Raw genomic sequence first — 25870 nt, 5'->3', positions numbered from 1 at the left:
AGAGTGATTAACACAATAATATGATATTCAGTGTAACATTCTAAAAGGACGCATTTTGCAATTAGTAAATACTATTTGTTTTATAAGTGAATACATTTTGGGGCTGGTATTTTAACATATAATAGTGCACTGTACAAAACTGTACAAAATCCAGTTGAAAGGTCAAGAAGCCACGGGATTAAATAATAGCCTTACTCGCAACTTCAACTAGCCTACTTAAATTCAAAATAAGAACTTTCTTTTCAGATTATAGTGATTCTATTTTTCCTTTTCTAAAAGTTATGATCTCTGCTCCCTGATTGTTGGATATTGACACTGAAAGGTCATAACTATTTTCCGAGCATGAAGGGAATGCTACTCTTCAAACACCAGAGGGCAGCAGAGACAAATGCATTTAAAATCAATGTTGTGATTGTCTGTCGACTTATTCAGTGAAGTGTCAGACTGTGTGACCTTTATCAAAACAACGTGAAGATGGTTTGAAGTTTGCGAGATCTTGATAAAGGTCACAGGCTGAAAGGCCAGCGTGAGATGTGCCCAAATGATCCTTCCTCATCCTTTAATTCCTCTCAAGCATCTCCCACTGCTCGAGAGAAACACATTGTCAACAAAGTACGGCAGCAATATAACATCACCATACAAAGCCAGCTGATAGCTGATGGTAAAGATATGACAATTATCTGAACAAAGCAATACAAATGACTCCCAAAGTTTCATACAACTTTAAATCATATGAAATAACTAAAGTACATGAAAAAGGGCACTGAGGTAGAGAGATTGAACTCTCAAAAGAAGCTACATTTCAGAGGACCAGCATGTGTCTTGGTAAAGAGGACAATTCTCATATTTTGGAAAGTGAAAACTGGCCTCGGGGAATACCTGGATTTGGTCTGAATGGCACAATCAGCTCCAAGTTTTTTTTCTTAGTCTTAATTCGACTTTTATTAGGTAATGATTTAACATTACACACTTTATCTAAGCAATGTAAATGACCTTGAGTCAATCAAATCAAAGTGGGAGGTGGGGGGGGAGGGGGGAAAGATATTTGCAACCAGGAGATGGTGCTGCTTCCTCTTCATCAGGAGTCACATACCTTCACTGTTGTTATGAAACAGCTGACTTCATTCCCTGTATTTTATATACCAAAAATAAAAAAACATTACTCCAATGCTGTTATTTCTCTTCCCCCCCTCCCAGCTACATTTACTTCACTTTAATGATGTGTGGTTTGAAATGATATAATATGTGACTGTTCTTTGTTGTGTATGTGGTTGTACTTTTGTATATGTTTGTATATATTTGTGAAATAAAAATGTGCCGAGAGTTCAAAAGGAAACCAAAGCACTTCCATGTTCCATGTGTGTTTTAAGTCTTTAAAACCCTAATATAGCAATGAGATTATTACATTATTCCTTTGATGTGTTTGAGAGCCACAGAGAATGAGAGGATTACAGTCATTATAGAAGCTTTTTTTTCTATTGTATTGATATGAGGGGACCTTTGCCCCCAGCATGAGCGATTGCCTTGCTGTCTGCCACTGTCTGATCATAGGTCAAAGTCTGCTCCCCAGTGGCAGAGCCAGTAGGATCACAGTGTTTTGTCCCTCACTGTCTCGCTCTTCTCCCTCTGTTAACAACAACTCGCCTGAGGACTGCTTCCTCTGCTTGGATTGTCACCAGCTCACCACCATGCTGTTCCGGACTGTGCTTCTGCTCACCTTATGCGTGTCCACAGGCATGAGTGCCACTTTAGGCTTCTACCTGGCTCAAGCAAAGGAGGAGGAGGCTCCACCTGTGGAGACCGTCACTCATGGGATTGTGGAAGCTGCCCCTGTAAGCACAGCTGAAGAACATGTTGTTCCTGCAGATCCAAAAGAAGATGATCCACCTGGGGATGAGGAACATGTCGCTCTTTCAGATCCAAAAGAAGATGATCCACCTGCTGAGGAGGAACATGTCGCTCCTGCAAATCCCCAAGCAGATGATCCACCTGCGAATGAGGAAGATGTAGCTCTGGCAGATCCCAAAGAACAGGATCCATTTGCAGCTGAGGAACCTGAAGCAAATACCATCGTTGGGGACAATCGAGTGGCTGATATACTTGAAGTGGACAACGTAGCAGCTGGTGAACCAGAAGTGGATGTGCCTGTAGCAGAAGAGCCAGAGACACGCAGTGATGACGCTGCTGGAGACGCCCCTGCTCTGGAAGATCTTACTGAAGCTGAAGCAGTCACCCAGGAGCAACCTGAGGAAGAGGAGGACAACGACATCAAACCAGTCCAGACAGAGCAGTCCCAGGACGAGCCCGAAGCAGCAGAAGAAGAAAAAGAAGAAGATAACAGCTGGAGCTTCTACTCGATTAGAAATAGATTCCAGTCTATGCACGGATACTACGACTCCCTGGTGGAGCTTGTGGGGGGAAGCGATGGTATGTGTCAGTACCGCTGCAAATATGGTAAGAAGGAAGTCTTGAATACTGTCATTTATGAGAACAAGTATTTTAGTGGCCTGCAAATGGGCCTCAGAGAGAGCTCGATAGTCAAGGTTGTTGTTTCTGTTTTCAAATGATCCAAAACAAATATTTTTAAACGACTTTCAAATGATTATTATGTCGTCCACATCCCATAATCCTTCTGTTGCTGCGTATTTGTAATCTCAGCACACTTTAAATGTCAGATCAATCACTCTGCTGTCTGATATCAGCTTCCTATGTACAACATGCTAGGCCTGCAGGCTGCTGATAGGCCGAATACATCCTGGTTATCAGTCTGAGAGGTAGAGTTACAGACCCACAATCAATACAGATGTTCTCAAACAAAAGTGACATCTTATCTGTGAAACTACGCACACTCAGTAATAGAGATATAGTGTGGAGTCTTGAGTACGACATTAGTGGTTAATGTACCTTTTCTTTAGTTTGAACATTAAATGGTTCTTCTGTTTTTTCGTAGGAGAAATTCCTCAACCTCGTCCCGGCTACCAGCTCCCAGAGCCCAACGGCTGCAGCTCCTCTCTGGTTGGATTCCAGGTGAATGACGCAGTAGGTGGCCTGTTTATAGCACCAACAGCCCAAACATACATCATTTAAGGAACACTTCACACTCAAAAGGACCATTTGTGTATCAATTACCCACCCTGTGTTACTTTCAACTTTGAATGAAAATTAACCCTTCATGTAAGAATAATAAGAATACTCAAAATGGAGAAGGGTTAGGGTTAGCCTTGATAACTTAAAATAACTTTTTCTCCTGTTCACTTATTCTCAAACACATGCATTTTTACTTAAACCTTACTATTATTATACTCATGCAGCAGTGGCAGGAAACTTATGTTTTTCGAAAACCTTTCTCCGTTTATTGTAATCTTCTTTCTTCACCGCGGTGGCATGCGAGACATTTCTTCAAAAGTAACACAGATGAGTCATTGTAGTTTTAATTGTTAAGATAAAGTAGCCTATAACTTTTAAGCTCATAATGTAGCTAACAACACATGCTGTAGATCAGTGGTTCCCAACCTTTTTTCCCAAGAGCCCCCCCAAATGACTCCTGTTGGAAGTTGCGCCCCCCCCCCCCCCCACACCACACACACATACACACACATACACACACACACAAGGGGGGGGGGGTCACAACGGCGGTAATTAAACTTTCAAAGTCTCAAAATTGCTACAACTGCTGTCACAAACTGGATGAATGTGAAGTATTTTGTTAAACGAGGACGAAAGCGTAATTAAGGAGCACTATTGGAGTGACTTTGATGGTTATTGGACTCAGGATTCATTCATTTGGATTCCCGCTGTATGAAGAAATTAAAGGACGACGCAAGTGGAAACAATTCACAAAGGGATTAAACTGTTTAAAACACATGCTCAAAGTAAGCCGGATTTGGCCGATGTGTTTATGTGGATTCAAAAGTTGTAAATAATCTACAAAATGGAGGAGACCGATCTGATCGGAGCAACTGTGACAAATAATCCAACTGAAACCGGCATGGACAATGACTATGTTTAAAAAATGTGCTTATCCAGACAAGCCTGGACACTTTACGGGCAGAAGAAACATTTCTATTAAAGAAAGAATTATACATTGCTGTCTTTTTATGCCTTTAATAGCTACTAACTTGAATTTTTATTCAAATTAATTAATCAATTATATTTTATATTTTATTGTAATGTGCTTTTAGTGACAATCATGTATTGCGTTACAATTATATACAAAAAAAAAAAAAAAGTCTAAATGTGATATTTGGCCTTAAATCATCTGAGGCCTGGCGCCCCCCCCTGCGATCTTTGGCGCCCCTAGGTTGGGAACCACTGCTGTAGATGCTAGCCTCTGTATTAGTAAACTGCACTCACATAATAAAGTGTTCCCTTTTTACAGCTTGACATGGGGATCCCTGCTATGACAAACTGCTGTGACATGCTGGACATGTGCTACGACACTTGCGGCGTAAGCAAGAAAGACTGTGATTCCGAGTTTCGCCTGTGTGTGCATGGCATCTGCTCCGACCTAAGGAAGAGTCTGGGTTTTGTGTCCAAGGTGAAAGGTGAGATAACTGCAGATATTTACACAAATTAATATGACCACCAGGGAACCTCATGTAAACTGTGAGATATCAAAAAGGAAATTAAACCCATTCCTCCTCCTTTTGTCTATTTCTCTTTCTTTTCTCCTCTAGCCTGTGAATCGATGGCAGACGCCCTGCACAGCACGGTGGGGACTCTGGGATGCAGGCCTTACATGAACAGCCAGAGGGCGGCGTGTGTCTGCGAGGGAGACGAGAGGGATGAACTGTGACACAGAACACTGTGGACAAAACCCCTGGATGTTTTCATGGACGAATAACTGAGTCACATATTATACGGTGTATTTATAAGCTTCAAAGAAAAGATACTTCACAAGAACCCTCTCAAGGTCCATAGCTTGGGACTTAAAAAAAGGAAAAACAGACAAATGGAGAATGCAAATTAACAGCTTTTTTACAGGTTTTATTCATAAGCAGTACTGACATATATTAGGTGTCTGGATATGACTTTCCAAATCGTAATTAACTGCGTATGCATATTACTCTCCATACTCCATTTCAAATTAGGCCATTTTTAGGCCTCTATGACTCCATTACCATAAATTACTATGATGACTCCAAACAAAGTGCCTGATGGGAAGGATATTGTAGTTGGATTAATTTCCTCTAGATGGAGAGACACAATTTATCAACTATGACGCTATGTTGCGTGATGCTATTTATCAAGGTAGTCTGCTTAGAGATTAAGTCAGTGTCAAATGAATGTGATGCCTATTACAGCTGGTGTTTTTTTTTATTTAAGTTATTTGCTAGTGTTTTGTTTGTTTTTATTAATGAATACATGACTAATTGCAGTTCAAATGACGTGATTAACTCTGGATTAATTGTCAGTGATGAAGCGTATGCATCATTTTCAGGCTTGGCACACTGATATCTCTTTCCCACAGCACTGGCATGCAAATGAGTCAGAATACATCTATCGGAGTTCATGTATTTTTTTAAGTCAGCGATGGTGTGAAATATAAACAACTTCTATAAATCTACAAATTCCTTAAACTGTAATCAAGCTTGAGAAAGGCCTCAAAGTGTGACCAAGAAAAACATAATTCATGCTACAGTTGTTACAAATCAAATGTGGCCCCTTTTCTACATTTCTATTAGTATGAGTTCTAATAGAAATGTCATTCACTTGTGGCAAAGTGGCAGTGACACACCACAAACTCGGTTGTATTGTAATACACAGAATCTAAAGCAATGTAACTGACACTGGAACTAGGGATAAAGTAGAGTGTATATACTGTACATCTCCATATATGATGTATATGTGTAATTAAATAAATAAACTGAAATGGTCAGTTCATCTGCTTTAAAGTGAATGTGACTCTGCATGGTGTTGTTTCTGACTGTGTATGTTGATGATGACATGTTAGCATCACGGATCAGGCAGGATGAAGATGGGGCCTCCAATCAGTGTGTGTTTCTCCTGAGGTTTGGTACGAGCCTCGCGGCGGACGCGCCCCCGGCAACGCTGAGAGCAGTGGGAGTCCCCCGCCCCGCATACCAACACCTGGCAGTGGAGGAACACTTGCTGCAAACACAGGAGACAAGCTAGTTCTGAATACGCTTAGAGAAGAACAATCAGTCAGTGAAAACAGTCCTTACAGTATAGTGCTACACAGGCATAATACCACACCTACATGCCAGCTGGCTCGCAGCATGCTTCTTTTTTTTACTCACTTTGTTGTCCTTGCCAACAAACTTGAAGACGGGGACCTGGTAGTGCTTAGAGAGCTGGTCCTTTGATGAGTACTGTGTCACAGTTTCATCAGAGATACACCTGATTAAGAGAGGGAAACATATTGAAGCACTGTTGTATTTTTTATATCACCAAAATAGCCGTGCTCTAATGGACTAGAGTAGCGGTGGAGATTCGGTGTTCCCCGCATAATAAGGCTGTTTTGGCTTTCCCATTTTCCACTCAAAATAGTATTTACGGTAGTTGCTTTCTACATCAATCAGAGTAAGAGGCCGGTGGCAGTTTTCATTTGACATTTCCTTGTGTGGTGGATTCTCCCTATCCTATAACTGTTGGGCAGCGGATGCTAGCTTTGTGGAAACACAGCAGCTCGTCCTGTTTACGTTTATTACAAGGGCCATAAAGGTCGCAGGCCCAAATGCATTTCTCATATTAATAGGACAATATAAAACCGAGGGAATATTGCAGCTTTCATTGTGTGCTTGAGCTTTTTAAAGGGTCAGTACACCCACATTACATAACAACATACTTACTTTTAGTCTGGTGACAATTCTTCATAGCTGTACCTCTTGGTAAATATTTTCTGATGATATAGCATTGATTCTCCATCAATAATGCTTTTATTTCTGGTCAGCCACAGTGGGTTTAATCCTATAGTTAATATAAACAAACCTGTTTTGTATTTTTTAAGGATTTTTTCTTGGAACACATACCCGATACATGCAAAGTGTAAATGTATGTTGAGTTTGGTCTAGCTTTAATCCTTTATTATTGCATTAGCTAAGCAGAAACCTTTTCTTAAAAAAAGTAGCAGCGCCGGTTGGGCATGACGGAGTAGAGACGTGCGTAGTTCTGCTCCCGCAAACTTTTGTGCTGTAACTTTTCTGAAGCCCATAACTTTTCTTTCACTTACATTCAAGTGAACATTAATATTATTCCGCTCACAACGCCACCATAGTATGCCGTCTAAATTGGCGAAAAGCAACAAAAAAGAAAAAACCGCCGGGACCGATAGCCCCGAGCTAGCTAGCAACGATCTCAACATGGCGGACATGGCTAGCCTCCTTGAAGACCACCGTAGAGCTCTCTCTGCCGACTTTAAGTCTGCCATCTCAACTCTTGAAGCCAAACTAGACCGAATCCAAGCGACTGTGTCAGACCACGGGCAGACAATTGCTTCGCTCGAGTCCAATGCTAACTTGCAGGACGAACGCATGTTAGCCCTGGAGGCTACTTGTGCTACGCTAACGGACAGCAATGCTAAACTGGTGGCCAAGGTCACTGATCTCGATTCCCGCAGCCGGCGCAACAATATAAGAATTGTCGGTTTGCCAGAATCCATTGAGGGCCCTCATCCCTCGACATTCTTCCCGAAGCTGCTGATGGAGGTCCTTGATGAGGGCGTCTTTGATTCGCCGCCGGAGTGCGACAGGGCCCACCGCTCACTCACCGACAAGCCCAAGCCGGGACAGAGGCCACGGCCGGTCATCATCCGCGTCCACAGGTACCAGCAGAAGGAGAATATTATCCGTGAGGCCCGGGCCAGGAGAGGCAAGCTACAATACCAAGGTACGCCCATCGCCATCTACGAGGACTACGCACCCGAAGTGATGGAACAGCGCTACAAATACCGAGAGGTGATGGCGGAGCTTTACAACCTAGGGCTCAAGCCAGCCCTGCTGTTCCCTGCGAGGCTTTCCATCGTATCGAAGGAGGGAGGTAAGAAGAGATTCTCCTCGGTGGCAGAGGCTAAATGCTACATAGCATCCATTCGTCCTGACGCTGAATCAGTCTCACGCGTCTGATGGGACGTTTAGTAAGAGACTATTATGACTTTTTTTTGTATTCTGCTTTCATGGACACTTTTTGTACATGCACTTTGGCCGCTCTGGTATTTGCACTGATAGTTTGAGCCTAGTGCTGATATTGCAATGAACATGAATGTACCTGCTACTGTTTACACTACATGGGACCCAGGTACTTGGACTGTTCTGAATGCTGTTTGAACTGATTCCTTCTATGGGTTTTAACCCTTAAAGTGCAATTCTATTTTGTTTTACTTGATCTCTGGGCCTTATTTTATTTATGTATGTTACTTGAGATCTATGTCAGTGCCTTATTGCCCCCTGCTATGCTTATATTGGTAGGCTGTTTACCTATCTATGGATGTTAGTATAATTGCTATTTTATGCATATATATATATACACTTGAGTTTTTTGTTTTTTTGTTTGTTCACTTGATACTTTTCCGTGTTACGATGGGCTTCCCGCTTTTAGTATAGGGAACGGGACCCCGGAAGATAAGTTCTGCTGTTGAGCTTTGAGCTATAGCGCTCAGTCAGGGTTTGTATTTGCGATGCTCCGGGTATGGTCACATTTGGGTTTATGGGTTGTGTTTTGTTTATGGTTTGTCTATTTTTGCCTTCGCTTGTTTTTTTTGTACTGTTTTTTTCCCCTTCCCCGGTCTTCTTCTTCCCCCCCCACCACTCCTCTCCCCTCAGTCCTCGGGAAGCACAACGTTTTCAGACCACCTTCATTAGACTCCCCATATGACTAACAGTATGACGACTGCTGGCAGAAGTGTGCGCCTGATCTCCTGGAACACCAGAGGAATGAACAAAGCTATTAAAATTGGTAAGGTCTTGACTCGATTGCAACATCTTAAAGGGGACATTATATTTTTACAAGAAACACACCTTAAAACGTCTGACACCCTTCGCATCAAGCGGGCATGGATGGGCCATTACTTCCACTCAAGATTTTCTAGTAAAGCCAGAGGTGCTGCCATTATTATTCACAAGAGTGTGATGTTCGTACCAACAAATACTATTCTCGACAATAATGGCCGCTACGTCATAGTTTCAGGTGTCTTGCAGGGCATGCCTGTAATTTTGGTTTCTGTTTACGCACCCAACTGGGATGATGACCAATTCTTTATGAACCTTTTTGCTAAAATCCCGAACGCAGACAATCACCGCATAATCGTGGGTGGAGATTTTAACTTGATTCAAGATGTGCATCTCGACAGGTCATCCCTTAAACTTGGCACTCTCTCAAAATCCGCCAATGTAGTCTCAAATTATGCAGCACAATTAGGAATCTCAGACCCTTGGAGATTTAAAAACCCTCAAAGTAAAGCTTTCTCTTTTTTCTCACACGTCCACCACACATTCTCGCGAATAGATTTTTTTCTGCTTGATGACAGCTTGCTACACCTTGCCAGCGCGTGTCAATACCATCCTATAGCCACCTCAGATCACGCCCCTGTATCAATTGACATCCACTTCCCTCTTAGTGTTACTCCCGCTAAGTTGTGGAGGTTCAGTTCCCACCTGCTGTCAGATGACAAGTTTAAGGACTTTGTTAACTCTCAGATTCGTTTATATATCGAAATTAATGACACTGCTGACGTAAGTTGTGGAACAGTGTGGGAGGCTCTTAAAGCCTATGTTCGTGGGCAGGTTATATCGTATGTTTCCAAACTAAGAAAGGATGAAAGGGTTCGGCTGTCGGCAATTTTGGAAGAACTTCTCCGAATTGATGAAACGTATTCCTTCTCCCCCTCACCAACCTTATATAAAGAACGCATATTATTACATTTGGAACATGACCTTTTAATGACGAGCGTAGTGGAGAGACAACTGAGGCAAACTAAGCAGCGCTTTTTTGAACAGGGGGACAAGGCTGGGAGGCTTCTGGCTCAACAGGCTCGGGCAGTTAACGCTTCCAGATTAATCCCCAAAGTAAAGTCGCCCGAAGGCAATTTAGTCTCTGACCCGATTGAAATAAACAATTCTTTCTTTGAATTTTATAATAATTTGTACACTTCTGAATGCCCCACAATTGGCACAATAAACCCAAATCCTCTTGACTCCTTAACTTTCCCCCAAATTGACGTAGTCAACGCAGGCGGAATGGGGGACCCCATTTCCACTTTAGAGATACAGGAAGCCATCAAATCTATGCAAAATGGGAAATCCCCTGGTCCGGACGGCTTCACAGTCGAATTCTACAAGGCATATTCGTCTCTTTTGGCCCCAATTCTAGCAAGGATGTATAATGATTCCCTTAAAGAAGGCAGATTACCTCAAACCCTGTCCATGGCATCCATCTCTCTACTATTGAAGAAGGATAAAGATCCTACTCTCTGTGGCAGCTACAGACCAATTTCTCTCCTAAATGTTGATTGTAAAATACTGGCTAAGATTTTGTCCCTCCGCCTCCAACTCGTGATACCTTCTATAGTTCCGCTTGACCAAACAGGCTTTATGATAGGGAGACACTCTTTCTTCAACACCAGGAGGCTACTTAATGTTATTTTCTCGCCCCCGTCCAATGCCCCCAAAGTCATAGTTTCACTCGATGCGGAAAAAGCTTTTGATAGGGTGGAGTGGAGCTACTTGTTCTTCATTTTAGAAAAATTTGGCTTTGACTCAAAATTTATTTCTTGGATTAAGCTTTTATATGCCTCACCTTCTGCATCGGTAAACACAAATGGCATTCAATCGTCTGCTTTCCCTCTCCAACGTGGGACACGCCAGGGCTGCCCGCTTTCTCCCCTATTGTTTAATTTAGCCATCGAGCCTCTAGCTATATGGCTCAGAGGCCATAATGGGTTTGAGGGCATCACTCGTCATGGTATAGTTCACAAACTTTCCCTTTACGCGGATGACCTTCTCCTATACGTCTCCAATCCTGTGTCCTCTCTCCCTCCTATATTGTCAATCCTTGAGCAGTTTGGTCGTTTATCAGGCTACAAATTAAATCTCCAAAAGAGCGAACTATTTTTTGTAAACCAACTGGCGAAGACACTCCCCCCAACCGCTTTTCCCTTTAATATTGCATCAGATGGCTTCAGATACTTGGGGGTGTCCATCACCAGCTCCTTTAAAGATCTGTTTCCCAAAAATGTTCAACCACTCTTAGCTAAATGCAAATCGGATCTATCTAGGTGGTCTTCCCTTCCCTTATCCCTTGTTGGCCGTGTCAATCTTATTAAAATGGTAATTCTGCCGAAATTCTTATATCTCTTCCAGCATATCCCAATTTACATCAATAAATCTTTTTTCACCAGTCTTGACAGTCAACTAAATGCGTTCATTTGGGATGATAAACCCGCCCGTCTTAAAAAATCAATTCTTCAGCTCCCCAAGTCGGAGGGTGGCTTGGCACTCCCGAACTTCCGTCACTACTACTGGGCCTCTAATATTAACCGACTCCTTTACTGGATTGGCCCCAAGACTCCTAACTCCAGCCCACCATGGGTTCACATGGAGATCTCCTCCTCCTCTAGCTCCTTACACTCTGTGATTTGCTCCCAACTTCCCGTAATGACGCACAAAATCTCAGTCAACCCAATTGTTACCAGTACTATTAAGATTTGGCTTCAATTCAGAAGGCAACATGGCTTACACAGAGCCTCAATCCTAGCTCCAATACTAAATAATCACTCATTCTCCCCATCCTGCTCGGACCCCACCTTCCGTATGTGGGCTGGTAACGGGCTTGTCACAATCAGTAATCTTTACAAGGATGGGGTTTTCTCTGACTTTGCATCCTTGTCAGCCAAATATCACCTGCCAAATAGTCATCTTTTCCGCTTCTTCCAAATTAGACATTTTGCTCAAAAGCAATTTCCCCATTTTCCCAACCGCCCCCCTGAGTCAGGAATTGACCAGTTTCTCACCCTTGATTGTGACCAAAAAAGGCTGGTATCTACTATTTATGGAAAACTTGCCTCCTTTGACCAAGCCTCTACTACAGGGGTGTCCAAACTTTTTTTCCTGAGGGCCACATACAGAAAAATATACGAAGGACTGGGCCACTCACTAGACGTGAAGTATACTGCCTCACTTCTAATGCACTAATATTGGTAAAATCAATCAAATGCAGATAAATTACGTTTGATAATTGAACATGTTTGAAGAAAAAAAGCCTCCATCACAGCTCTCCATTAGTAGATTTTAATTTTGTTTTTTACAAATAAATAAATAATTGGGCTTGTTAACACGTCAACTAATGTTTGTTAAAAAATTCAACTTTAATTGACTGAATTTATTAAGTATTTGGGCTTATTAACACATGAAAACTGTGTGTATATTTTTAACTCACCAGTAATGGGAAGAATGTTGCACTCAGTGGGAGCAGTGATGCTGCGCTTTGGTCTGAAGGATAGCTGGCAGGTCAGGAGTAAGTTTGGTGGTTGAGATGCGAAGGACGTCACAGAGATGGCTGTCGGTCATTCTGGTTCTCAATCTGCTTTTGTTCAGCGTTAACAGAGAAAATGTCTGCTCACAGATGTATGTTGAGCCAAACAGACTCATCATTCGTTTTGCGTGGCGTCTCATCAGAGGAAACTTGGCCTTTTCCAAGCTCCGGTAGAATTCAGGTAGGGAGAGAAGCTGATGTTGATTCTTCAGAGAATCATCACACTGCATTTCAATCAGTTCTAATTGCACACTCTTTTCCATTTCTTCTGCATCCATTGAAAACGGAGCCGCAAACAGTGTGATTTTCTTCTCAATGACAGAAAAATCTTGAAAGCGCCGACTGAACTCTGTAATGAGAGATGTGATCACAGACACATATTCTCCCATTTTAGCAGAGAGGGCATCTGGAAACGCGCATTTGATTTCGGTCAGCGTGGGGAAGTGCGCTACATTGAAGTTGCGCAGTTGTGACTCGAAGAGACGGAGCTTCGCACGGAATGCTTTCATGTGCGCATACAGCTGTGATACCAGCTGCTCTTTGCCTTGTAGTCTCTTGTTCAGGGTGTTGAGATGATCAGTGAGATCAACTAAAAAAGCCAGGTCTGCCAACCATAAAGGGTCACTGAGCTCATGCAGAGGTCTGCCCTTTTCTTTCAAAAACGTGTCGATATTTGATCTCAGGGAATAAAACCGCTGCAGCACAGAGCCACGGCTAAGCCAGCGCACATCAGAATGGTAGAGTAGGTCCCCGTATTCAGCATCGACATCAGAGAGGAACGCTTGAAATTCTCTGTGGTAGAGCCCTCGTGCCCGAATTATATTGACAGTTTTCACAACTGTGTTCATCACATCGCCAAGCTGGACTGACTTGGCACAGAGGGCTTCTTGGTGGATGATGCAGTGCATTTTGACAGCCTCCCCTCCGCTCTCTCGCACCTTGGCGCATACCATAGATGCCATTCCTTTGCGCTCGCCTGTCATTGCTGGAGCCCCATCCGTTGTTAGTCCACACAGCTTGTCCCATTTAAGTCCAATCGAGTCAATTGCATCTGACACAGCTTCAAAAATGTCCTTACCAGTTGTTGTCCCCTTTAGACTCCGAAGATCAAGCAGTTCCTCCGTAATGCAAAAATTATCATCAACTCCCCGCAAAAAGATTAACAGCTGTGCAGTGTCCGTGGCATCTGTACTCTCATCACATGCAATCGAGTAAAAATCACAAGCACAAGCTTTATCTGACACTTGCTGCTTTAAGTTAGCCGACAAGTCTTCAATTCGCCGCACAACCGTATTTCTAGACATGCTAACGTTGTTAAAATCCTGCATTTTCTCCGGGCACATTATTCCCACGACTTTAGTGAGGCACTGTTTGATGAAGTCACCGTCTGAGAAAGATTTCCCATGTAGGGCAATGAGTTGAGCTACTTCATAACTGGCTATTGTAGCATTTTCTTGAGCTTTGTTTGCACGGAAAAAAAACTGTTGCTGGGTTAGCAGGCTAGCTGTCATTTGCTTCACCTTCTCTTCCCGCTCGGCGCCAGTGTAGGACGTGAAGGTCTGATGTTTCGTCTCGTAATGTCGTCGTACATTGTACTCTTTCATAACGGCAACCGTTTCATTGCAAATCAAACACACACACTTCCCCTTGGTTTCTATGAAAAAATATTCATTTTTCCACCGAGTCTGAAATTTTCTGCACTCACTTGCGATCTTGCGTCTTTTTGGTTCCGCCATTTCTGGTGACCCTGAGCAAATTTTTTCTTTGATTGCTTGCTTTGTAGGGACGCTGCCTTGTTAAAGACAGTAGCTCCATCTAGTGTTGAAACTAAGAAGTACAATACAGTTAAACGCAAATATTATGTGTGGGCCATAGTCCATTATACTTTTAGACTTTGAAACGGGCCAATTAAAAATGGTTGGCGGGCCGCAGTTGGCCCGCGGGCCGTAGTTTGGACACCCCTGCTCTACTACATCTGTAAAAGAGTCCTGGGAGGGTGAGTTGGGTGTAGACATATCTGACAGTAAGTGGAGGGACATTCTTCGTTTGGTGCAAACCTCATCTATCTGTGCTAGGCATGGTCTAATGCAGTGTAAGGTGCTCCACAGGGCTCACTTTACCAATGCTAAACTAGCCAAAATATTTCCTCTTAGAAGCGATGCCTGTAACAGATGCAAGCAATCTCCTGCCAATCACACGCATATGTTTTGGTCATGCCCCAGCCTGAATGCATTCTGGTCTAGTATTTTCAAAACCCTTGAACAGGCCCTTAACACACCCATACCCCTTAACCCTCTAACTGCCTTGTTCGGCATCCCCCCAACACAGAACATGCCCACCACGACCCAGCGGGTCATCGCCTTCACAACCCTGCTGGCCAGGCGTTCCATTCTTCTGAAGTGGAAGCACGTTTCCCCGCCCACACATGACAGGAACTATTACAGTGTATTAATCTCGAAAAGATACGATTTTCACTTCAAGGATCCCTGACACTCTTTCATAAGACCTGGACTCCCTTACTACTGCTAATCAATGACCTGACAATCAACCCTGATGCTGATGAGTTGTGAATGAACCCGGTGGGGGGGGAAGAGACCTTCACTTCCCCCTTTCCTTATCTCCCTAATATCTCGACCATTGCTTTGTTTGTCTTCTCCGTTTCCTCATGTAACTTGCAGTACCATTATTTCCCTGGTATTTATTTTTACTGACTAAAAACATGAAGAAGCATCTGTATTTTTATGTAATTTTCAGTTATTGGTCTTCGTATTTCATGTCATTTTTATCCCCTTTTATTTTTTTTATTATTATTTTTTTTATGTTGGTGTTTTGTAACTTTTTGATTGATGTCTTGTTTATAATGTGATCATAGCCCATAGGGGTGGGGGGGTGGGGTAACTATTTAGTCTTCCTACAGACCATCTTCTCTACGTGTGTACCTAATGTATTGCAACTGTGATGTCTGTCAAAAAGCCAATAAAAAGATTTTGAAAAAAAAAAAAAAAAAAAAAAGTAGCAGCAGTTCTAGCTTTTATATATACAGTGTATGGTTCTAGCTCTACACCTCTTCAATAAGTGTACAACATCAACGTCCACAATATTTACCCGTCTTTGATGAGGTAATACTTGAGGGCCTGGTCAGCGTTTGGCCCTGGTGTGGCGAAGCAGCTCTCCACCAGTGCAGAGAGGCCCTCCACTCTCTCCCTCGGCTCCACCCCGAAGAACAGGGAGTCGTGCAGGCGGAGCTGGGGCGGCGTTTGGTAGGGCTCCGAGAACTCTGCACTCTTGAAGAGCTCCAGGGAGAAGGGGAAGACTCCCTTGCTGTGGCCTGCCAGCTCCAGGGCCGAGCTGCGCTGACTGGCCTGGTATCCGTCCGACACTTGGTATTCCCTGGGGAACTCGCAGGTGACCGGGAGCAGTAACTTGCTGGTGCGGACGATCAAGTCCCTGCTGCTGCCTGGGCTGTTCCTCGGGAGGCCCGTCACCAGGTTGGTCCCCACAATCTTGTCATCTGTCACCTGGGGGTCAACGTTCAGTTTACAAGTGTTTTAATAGCTTTTTCAGTTTGTGACAACCTCACACAAATCCCATTTAAGGCAAAGCACTTTAACATTGTTATAAGAATAAACCCTGAGCCCATTCCGTCTAAAACATTTCATCACAAGGCCTCAGACCTCCACCACCGTGCCGCAGGTCTTGAGGCTGAAGCTGAGGTTTATGTGGGTGCCATTGGAGACACCTCGACAAGACGAGTTGGACAGGGTGAGCTCCAGGCCTTCGACCAGGTCCTTAGGAACTGACACAACTATAGAGCCGGAATCACACTGGACTGGCACTGCAGCAAACAAAACAAACAAAGAGAAATATATGACACTATTATGGTTCAATGAAATGGCAAAAACGCATGGATACAACAACAAAGAGATTAAAATAATCAATACAATATTTCTGTCAGCCATGTACATGAAAACACTAATAGAGATAGATTATTGAGAAATGATTGTACATTGATTATGAAAATAATAATTGTTTGCAACCGTAAATTGAACAAAATGTGATCTGAGGGTGTCACCTTTGAGAGATGTTACACTACTTTTAAACATATATATTTATAATAAACTGTTATTGTTTAATCTGTAAAGAAATCTGCAGATAAAGCCATATTAAAATGACAATTACCTGTCTTGTGCTATCATAAAAGACACTGAAATAAATTGGTATAAAACAACATAATATTGGCAGGATAGTTTCATTTCTCAGTAAAAAGGTCTGTGGATTATTATTCACTGGTTATATAGTTAAGAACCCTTTCCTGACAGATATATAACCCTGCACTGAAATGTTAGAATTTCGGTTAAAGCCTGAGGAAATTCATTTTTTCCAAACCTTTACTTTCTAGAACATTGGTCAGATTACTGTGATACATGTATGGCAAATATTCATTCTTCTCAGAACACTCAACACACATTTATCTTACTAACTGTGTCTATCCGGGTCTGTAGACTTCTCCTAAAATCACTAAAAGTTACTTAAGATTTCAGATAACCTGCTGTAATACAAAATGGTCCCAAATTATATAATCACATGGTTTCATGTTCATATCTATTAAAAAATAAAACCCTATTCCCCTGCAGTGTCTCCCCTGAATACAAGTGTGCATATCAGCTTGTCTTGCTGTCTGATTGGTTATGTAACTCTGCATGCACACACACACACACACACACACACACACACACACACACACACACACACACACACACACACACACACACACACACACACACACACACACACACACACACACACACACACACACACACACACACACACACACACACACACACACACACACACACACACACACACACACACACACACACACACACACACACACACACACACACACACACACACCCTGACATGTGCGTTTATCCTCCCCCAGCTCCAGCCCTCTGGGACAATGGCACTGATAGGAGTCCATCAGTGAGGAGCAGCCATGGCTGCAGCCTCCATTGTTAACATGACAGCCGGCTATCTCTGCATGAAAGAAAAAAAGATGAATAACAGTGTGTTGTTCCCATCTCTCCATACTTTAGTGACTGGTGTGTCATATACACTTCAAAACCTGGATGTACCTCTGCAGCTGTGTCCGTCCTTGTCCAGCACACGGCCCGGCACACACTCACAGCGTCTGGAGCCTTTGGTGTTCACACACACCTCTGCACAGCCACTGTTGCCCTTCTCACACTCATTTACATCTATAAAATGGACACACACCACTGCTGGGTCAGGTATTATTATCACATGAGTCCTGTTTGAATCGACTGAGTACCAGATGGGTGGGGTTTATCCCCTTGAGGTAATTCACTTAGTGTTCCTGGGAGAAAGATGATAAACCAACTTTAAAGCAGTTTAAAAAGTGAGATGAAACTGTAAGCCTGAGAGACTGGTAAGGAAATAATGATGGGTGAAATAAAATGTGGGAGAGCAAGGGAGTAGGAGAAAAGAGTGAGGTAGGTTGGAGAAATGGAGAAGTCATTTCTGAGACGGGGAAAGGTAGATTTGGTTGATGAGGGAATAATAAGATAATGGGAGTTTTCATGCTCGCTAGGTTCCCACTGCATGCCTGACACCCATCATGAGGTGTACACACACACACACACACACACAGAGACACACACACACACACACACCTCCACATTGAAGAGCGAATCAGCAAATACAAAAAGATCATATCCAGACCCATCACATCGTTTAGAATATGTAAATCTGTGTAAATGAATATGTAAATACTCTATTAATATGGAAACTAGATAGAATGACTGGGACAGCAGTGACAGGGACGTGCTACACGAGGGGAGTGTTTCCCACGTGAAAAGATTGTCAAGTAGCTTATGTAATAAAACAGAAATGGATTTTAAACGTCAGCGAGCAGAGAAGTTAAATAAGCTAAAAGCAACTGGTAAATGTCAAAATCAAGAGCTAAAAGCATGGATAGATGGTTGAAAAGAGAATACAAATGAATAAGCTGTTAAAGGAGTTATCCAGAGGTTATGGATAAAACTGTGTTAAGTGTTGCTGGTTTAAATGTCAAGAAAAGGTAGTGAATTTAATGGAGTTTGCTCAGCTGACATAATTCCTTCCACTGATGAAGACATGCAGTTAAAAAAGATTTACTGAAAGCTACATTTTTCTATCTATATGACTTACTGTTGGCATAGTCTGGGTTGGTGTTAAACTGCATTTCATTATACAGGAACTGCTGGTGCAATGACATCAAAGCAGTAGACCTTTAGTCATATTTGATTTTGTAAAACTACCCTTTAATGTCAAGGATGAACTTTCACTCTAAATGAATTTAAATGATATCCCTCTCAACATGGTGAGTCGGAGGACCAAGTGGTTAAAATCTCAATCTCATTCTTAAAGAATTAGGCTACACCACTTTAATCATTCATGGTGTGTTTTGATGTCTCTGATGGTTCTATCTTATCCCATTAAGTCAAGTAAACATGGAAGTTTGAATAAAAATAGCATAAAAACAATGTTGTTTTTTTCTCTTGTTATTGTCATCCAGGAACCATTTCCAGCCTATCTGTCTTCCATGTCTCTCTCACACAACTTAACTTATCTTCCCCCTCCCTTCCTCTCCTCCTCCCCTCTCCGTCCGTCTCACCCAGGCATGTCTGTCTGTCCGGTCCCAGGACAAATCCAGGTGTACAGAGACAGTCAGACTGGGGACATTTGGGACCTACACAGTCCACCTCATCACAGATGTCATAGAAATCTGTGCAACACAAAATAATATCTATTAACACAACAATAGACAAGAAAACGGAAAGTAAGTCTGGTTATTTGATAAGAAAATGACTGTTTGCATATCACACATAATGCTCACTCACGGCCACAGTAAACGTGGAAGCAGACAGAGGGTCTGGGCAGGCGATATACAAAGTACCCTCCGCTGCAGGCCTTCACGTCCACACTGGCATTCCACTGGCAGCAGTTGTCGTTGAAGCTGGCACACACAGGCAGGGTGACGATGCCCTCCTGGGGTTGTGGGTGGCTGCCGTTGAGCCAGATGGGAGCGTGTGTGCCGCAGTGATTCTCAGAGACGCAGAAGGTGGGCATGGCGTCCCCGGCCATGCCTGTGAAGCGGTACCATTCTCCAGACACGTGGCTGTCACACAGGGGCCCGCTGGAGGACTGGTTGACGTGGTAGTCTGTGTTCCTCCACGGTTCATTCAGGCTGATGTAGGCAGAGCAGGGGTCCAGGGCTGAGGTGGCAAAGATGAACAAGACTTAGTTGTACCCGAGAAAAAAAAAAAATGGATTTGATGTAAATGTGTGTTTTAAGAGAATGAGGATGAGCCAGAGACGAGGGTAGGAAAACATTAAGAGTCACTACTCGTGAGTATTTCCATTTTAAGCTACTCTATATTTATTGTCTATCAAATTTCAAAGCTTAGTCAGTTTTTCAGTTTAAGGCCATACATATAAAACATATATTTTGATGCCTTCAAATGGGTTAAGTAATCCACTAGTACAGTATATGGGTTATATAATTAGCTGCTTACATGTTAATGCTAAAATGACCCATTAACAGCAATATACTGTACAGTAAAGCAGGGCTCGATATTATAAATGGCCCGCTGGCCCGGACGCACTATTTAGCTTGCTCAGCATAACGTAGGGGAGACCAGGGATAGTTGTAACACTTTTTGGGTTTTCCCCAATAAGTAAAAAAACATTTACACTAGGATAGCCATTTTGCTATATTATACATTCTCAATGTGTCAACTACTGAAACAATGTAGTTGACACATGTTACAACCCTGTGTACAGGGACAGTTGTAACACATGTCAGGGAAGGTTGTAACATGTTAATAACGGTTACCTTTTTTCACACTACATGACAAAAAAGAGGGAAAGCTGTCAAATTCTAAGGCAACAAGATTTGAATGGGGTTTCACACATCCTGCAACAAACAATGAACAATGACCAGAACTTAAAACAGAACACAGACGGAATTAATCTGATTCACAGTTGTGGCAGGTGTAAAAGTCACTTCCATCTGTATAGATAGCCTATTCTACCTTAATTATGTAGACCTACCTCCTTTGTGCTGAGACCATAGTATAAATCAGCTGCCTCCATCAGGTAGTCTCTCAAAAGCATCTCTTGCTCTGTTGAGAACACCTTCTTTGATGTCCAGTAGCCTACTCTTTGGGGTGATTTTGATCCCTGACTCTCCAACCTCAGCCTTTTCTTATGGAACCGGTACAGGGTGACATGGCATATATCATGGGACTTTGCCACTGCCCTGACTGATTTGCCCTCCTGAACTTAATTTGAGGCCCTCTGCAGCAGAGAAAGTGGCACTCCCCTGTCTGTCTTCCTCTTTCTGATATTTGGCATACTGTAAACACACACACACACTTTACGTACAGTATTTTATTCTGTTTATTTTTACAGGGACAATGCACACCAATCAACAATATTGATCATTCGAGCAAATGAGCCATCATTGTAAATGTGCCATGTTACAACCGTCACAGGACCAGTCCTGTTGTCACCCCCTGTGAACCTGCCTGATTGCTAACTTGACCCATATTCAGCTAGTTATATGTTTAGCTTGCAAAACAGTGATTCTAATAATACTAGTTTGGATTCCTAGACATTTGACCTCAAGACAGTATCCCAAAAATACATAATATAATTTGTGTTAATGTTTTACCTCAGAAACACACTTTTGCTGATATCTTTCGTGACAGATGTAAACGTGGCTCCTTTTTTTCACAGCAATCTTTCCATCTAACTGAGCATGTGCAGAGTGAGTTTCATCACTCTAGCTGGTTTGTGATTGGATATATTGAAGGCGTTACAACTGTCGCGTGTTACAACTGTCCCTGGTCTCCCTACTTTCCACTTGCCCGCTCGGGCCACTAAAAATATTGCTTTAAAAAAAATTGTCCTGTGGTATTGGTATTTTGACTAGCAATTTGGTTACATTGTTTCGTTTATTAATGCTACAACATAGCGTTTCGTGAGGCGGTTGTCGTTGATGGGTGAAAAGCAAACAACTGATGGCTGCAGAGCGCAGTGCGCGGGAGTGCGTTCGTTCACTACAGACTTGTTCGCCACCTAACCATTCGCCAAAATGTTTTAATACCAGCGGTAACCGGCCAAGCGCCGGGCAAAAAACAATCTTCAAATAAAAGAATGTCACCGGAAGAGTTTAAAGGAGAGTGACAGCGAGTAGGAGAAGAAGAGGGTGAGAAAGTTTCAGCCACACTGGCTTGAGATGGAGTTGGCTTCTATAATATGATGCCAATATAAACAAGGTATTTTGTCGGCTCTGTACATCAATGCCGACCTATGCTGACAAGTAAGTGAATAGTAGAAAATATAAAGGTCTATTCGCTATAGGGAAATATCCCAGCAGTTTAGGAGAATGAAGGTTCTAATCTAGGCTATTACATAGCCATTACATGACCTAACTCCTAATGACAGGAAGGCAGAAAGCGCGTTATACAAATAGGCCTAATAGTATAATAATGATAATAGCAGACATTTTTTAAATAATGACCACAATATAATTATTTTAATAAACCAAATATGAACAATTGAGGAAAATGAGGAAGAACTGATGGTACAAGTAGTAATGTAGTTTGTGCATATATTACTATTGCAACAAATGTCTTAATTTTCTTCATTATTCGTCGATTTTATTTTTGGACGAATGCTCTTGGGCCAGTGGTTACAATGGTGGGGCCAGTGAGTGATAAGTGGAATTTTACCCTTAATGTCTACCCCTGAGTAAAGGCTACATTCTAGCGTAGCCTAATAACAACTTTTAGTTTTGATACTGTAATACTAATCTAAAAAATAAATAAAAATCCAAACAAGTTTTGTGAATGCAATGCTAAGTTCTAAACTCTACCTGTCACTAGTATTACTTTATTCGTGTACGTCCATACAGATATATTTCTATTACTGTTGTAGGTTTTAGGGATTTCTGGTTACACGTTGATAAAATGGATGAAATTAAAGTTTTGGTGGTAAATGTTACATTAAAAAAAAAGGCAATACAAAAATGGCATTCTAGGGTAAATATGTCCCAAACACAAACATCCCTGTTGTAATCTGGTCAGACACCTTAGTTTAAAGTCCTCCTTTCTATTATTGCTGATGTAATTTTGTTGAAGTGACCCTTAAGAAAGGTTCAAATCACAGCACTGCAACCAATCTATACTGCAGCAAACCTGTAACCATGAAGCAGACCTTTGAACCGTCAAGATAAACTGTAACACAGGGTCTATTCAAATTGAACTGGAAGTAAACAAGGTATCCACAAATAACTCTTTATCCAGTCCTGTCAGTGCTGACTTTTTTCACTAAAGCCAGCTTTGCAGGATCCGAACAACAACTGAATGAGCAGAGTAAACTAGTGCAGCAAAAACAATCAATAGTCTCCCCCTTGCTCTCTTAATTCCCTCTCAACAGAGTAATTAAGATGAAGACATAAAACAAACAGAAAAGAACAAGAAGATGTGAGGCTAAAGTGGGCAAGAGAGAGAGAACATGTTAATCACTGAGAATCTGCAGGATGAAGAGACAGCGAGAGGCAGTAGAGTATCTTTAGTGACAGGCAGGAGCCAGAATATATGACAGCTGACAACTAGCACATAACACTTTACTGGAGCACTAACCACCACTGTAACCAAACTCTAGGCTTTCCAATTTAGTTGGATTGCTTTCGATTGCTACATAAAATATCAATGTTTATGCTTTCCTGTACCTTGTTTGAAAAGTGCTTTATGTTGGACATCATAAAAGTTGACTAGAGGTTTACAGTAACCCTTTCTTATATGTGCTTTCGCATTAACCGAATTGCAGTTTAGTTCCTAGAAGCTATACATAAATATTTTTGTGAGACACATTTTTCAACCACAAATAATGTCACCACACATCATTTTGACCCTCCATCGACTAATGGACATTGCGTTGTGTCTCTACTTGCTGCTCCAATGCAAGCAGAGGGATCCATCCACAGGCCGGGGCTCACTGACAGCATAAACGACCAGTTTTGGAGACTTACGACTGACCAACTGTGTTCCAGCATGAGGAACTCACAAAGGGCAGTGGACAGAGCTGACTCGGGTGTATGCTAATGGTAGTGTTAAATCTTACATCCAGATGGAGCTTGAATAACTTACTATGGCTATTAAGAGAACATGGAGGCCAGCCTGACCTTAGTCAGCCTACGCCTTCTTTTCCGCACAGATGGAGACTTAGAGCTGACAGTGTCCTTATTGTTCTAATATCATTTGTTAAAGGATGAAGCTGGAGATATTCTATAATTGTTCTCACCATCTACAAATATAATGGGAAGACTTGGACAACATTTTAACCCGTAACACTTTAATTCCATGTATTGACTAAGCCTGTTATGTTTTATTCCTCTGTGTTCTCCCCCAGTATTGTTAAAAAAAATATTTAAACACATACATGAGCTACACAGGACACTGGACAACACCTTCATTCTTAAATAGAAAATCCACATTCCCAAGACTCCTGCTGTAAATACTCAAAGAGCACCAAATAATATGTGTTAATCCACTTCTGAAAGTAGTCCCAGATAAAAAAAATAGTAACCCTGGATTGAGTAACATTTGCTAAAAGCTGCAATGCTGACCTGTTATAGGATATTGCCTTGTTTTTTTATATTTTCATTGAAGTATATTTGTGACTACTAGCACTTTCAAAGTCTTGCAACTTCAGTAGGAATAAATAGGTTTGGGTTGAGTGTCGTGAAGTTCTAAAGTATTGGATGATGTACTAACGCATTGTTGGTTGGTTTTGGTCTTTTTAAGGGTTTTGTTGAAAATAAGAATGTATATATAAAGAGAGTATGCAAGTCTTATCATTTAATCCATTGAGGAAAAGACCATATTTTCCAAAATAAACTCATTTTGGTAAAAAAAAAAAAAATTATATTAGAAGATATCTGTTGTTTTGTGAGCAAATAAGAAATGTTACACTTACCTACACCTGCAACGGCAACAACCTCCAGCAGCAGACTGGTAAGCAACCATAAAACCATGATGCGTTTTTTAAATGTTTGCTGAATGATAGTTTGAGTCTGCATGTCTGTGTAGCTTTATTGGTTCATCCTCTTATTATAGGCACCTCTTATCTGCATCTGTCATTTTGTCAGTCTGTCTCACCTTGACCTCTTGACCTTTAAATCCAGTGACAGGACCATCCTCCCATTGTTTGACACTATACAGTCCTCACATTCTCCTCCCTCCCTCCTTGCACACATGACCTTAAACTACACCAAACCATTTTTTGCTGTCATGCTGTGAAAAAGTGAGATAGTGACTTTTAAACATGTCTTCATATATTTTCTGACTCATCCATCCTGATTTAAAGGACGTGGAAGAACGAGCAATGATCTAATCTGCAGGAGCAATAAACCAATTTGATTAATCTGTTTAATGTCATGCTGAGGCATCTTTCACTTGAAGGCGACGGCAAGGTTTGCACACTCAGGATTCAGAACAGAGTAGTCTGAGGACACCCTGTGCCAGTAGACTGAATATGTTCTCATTTAGCTTATTACTTGACTACTAGTACTGGCCAGAAAATGACTAAAGCTTGGCCCTTTCCATTAAGAGTCATTTGTCTTATATGTAATCAAATCAATGGGGACATTAATCCAGGAGGCTGTTAGAAGGAATAAAGTGGAACTCACTGTACTTTTTATGTGATTAAATAAGTTGGTTTTCTAAATATACTGACAATGTTTAGGTTTCTTGTAGTGATGTGTTGCAGTATCAGCGTTTTTTTAGCCACTAGAGGCAAGGCATGTGGATGTCAATGCAAACGGTCATTTTGGACCACACTGAAATGGATTTTGTACATTTGTAAACACATATCACGGTCCACAAAGGATGAAGCCTGTTACCTGTTGACCTTTACCTTGCCTCTGGTGCCACCAATAAGGGAACCTTTTGGGCTTTAAGAGAAATGTCCAGTATTTAACGGAGAGACATTCAAAATGTGCCGTTTAGTTTTTGATATTTAAATCATCTATTTTAAATATTGTAATGCCTAAACACACTGCTGCTCTTGTAACACAATAATTTCCCATTTTTGGATCAATAAAGACAAGTATCTATCTATCATCTATTTAATTTGGTGGTTGTTCAAGTTGCCCTTAGGACGAATATGAAAACCTTGGTGATTCCCCAACCTTTCATCAAGCACCATGATCGGTCAAAATGGATGGCAAGATGGCAAAATTAGTAAAGATTTTACAAGCATGTGGACATTAGCATGTAGCTGTAGCATGTGCATGTGCTTACAAACTAGTAAT

At 41.8% G+C, this 25870-nt stretch overlaps 2 protein-coding genes and 1 long non-coding RNA gene across 4 annotated transcripts in view; 2 read left to right on the top strand and 1 right to left on the bottom strand.

The window, feature by feature from the left end:
• Positions 1–1496: 1496 nt before the first annotated feature.
• pla2g12b (phospholipase A2, group XIIB) lies at positions 1497–5899 on the top strand. 2 transcript variants are annotated; one of them, XM_079688240.1, is made up of 4 exons: positions 1497–2454; positions 2951–3027; positions 4379–4544; positions 4677–5899. In XM_079688240.1, exons 1-4 carry the CDS (start codon positions 1512–1514, stop codon positions 4793–4795), a joined length of 1305 nt encoding a protein of 434 aa, XP_079544366.1. In that variant the 5' UTR covers positions 1497–1511; the 3' UTR covers positions 4796–5899. The 2 variants fall into 2 exon arrangements, with proteins under 2 accessions (XP_079544366.1, XP_079544365.1); XM_079688239.1 differs by having other exon boundaries at positions 2951–3039.
• On the bottom strand, positions 4966–24674 carry oit3 (oncoprotein induced transcript 3). Its single transcript, XM_079688236.1, has 9 exons — positions 24535–24674; positions 19389–19763; positions 19163–19273; positions 17622–17744; positions 17401–17523; positions 16161–16321; positions 15592–16004; positions 6261–6360; positions 4966–6111 (listed from the first exon to the last, which is right to left on the bottom strand). Exons 1-9 carry the CDS (start codon positions 24635–24637, stop codon positions 5956–5958), a joined length of 1665 nt encoding a protein of 554 aa, XP_079544362.1. The 5' UTR covers positions 24638–24674; the 3' UTR covers positions 4966–5955.
• LOC307043661 overlaps positions 19642–25870 on the top strand; it is a 401538-nt gene continuing 395309 nt past the window's right edge. The window contains exon 1 of the long non-coding RNA XR_013809427.1: positions 19642–19768. This is a non-coding gene — a long non-coding RNA (uncharacterized lncRNA). The remainder of the gene's footprint in view (positions 19769–25870) is intronic.

This window comes from Notothenia rossii, assembly GCF_949606895.1.
Source record: "Notothenia rossii genome assembly, chromosome: 6".
In the NCBI taxonomy this organism is placed as follows: Eukaryota; Metazoa; Chordata; class Actinopteri; order Perciformes; family Nototheniidae; genus Notothenia; species Notothenia rossii.
This window is presented reverse-complemented; position numbering and strand designations above follow the sequence as displayed.

Coding starts and splice junctions, on each gene's coding strand:
- pla2g12b (XM_079688239.1), top strand. CDS start 1,512: ATGAGCGATTGCCTTGCTGTCTGCCACTGTCTGATCATAGGTCAAAGT. Junction 3,040..4,378: donor GATTCCAGGTGAATGACGCA/GTAGGTGGCCTG, acceptor CCCTTTTTACAG/CTTGACATGGGGATCCCTGC. Junction 4,545..4,676: donor TTTTGTGTCCAAGGTGAAAG/GTGAGATAACTG, acceptor TTTCTCCTCTAG/CCTGTGAATCGATGGCAGAC.
- oit3 (XM_079688236.1), bottom strand. CDS start 24,637: ATGCAGACTCAAACTATCATTCAGCAAACATTTAAAAAACGCATCATG. Junction 19,764..24,534: donor TGTTGCCGTTGCAGGTGTAG/GTAAGTGTAACA, acceptor TTGCCACCTCAG/CCCTGGACCCCTGCTCTGCC. Junction 17,524..17,621: donor GGACGGACACAGCTGCAGAG/GTACATCCAGGT, acceptor TCTTTCATGCAG/AGATAGCCGGCTGTCATGTT.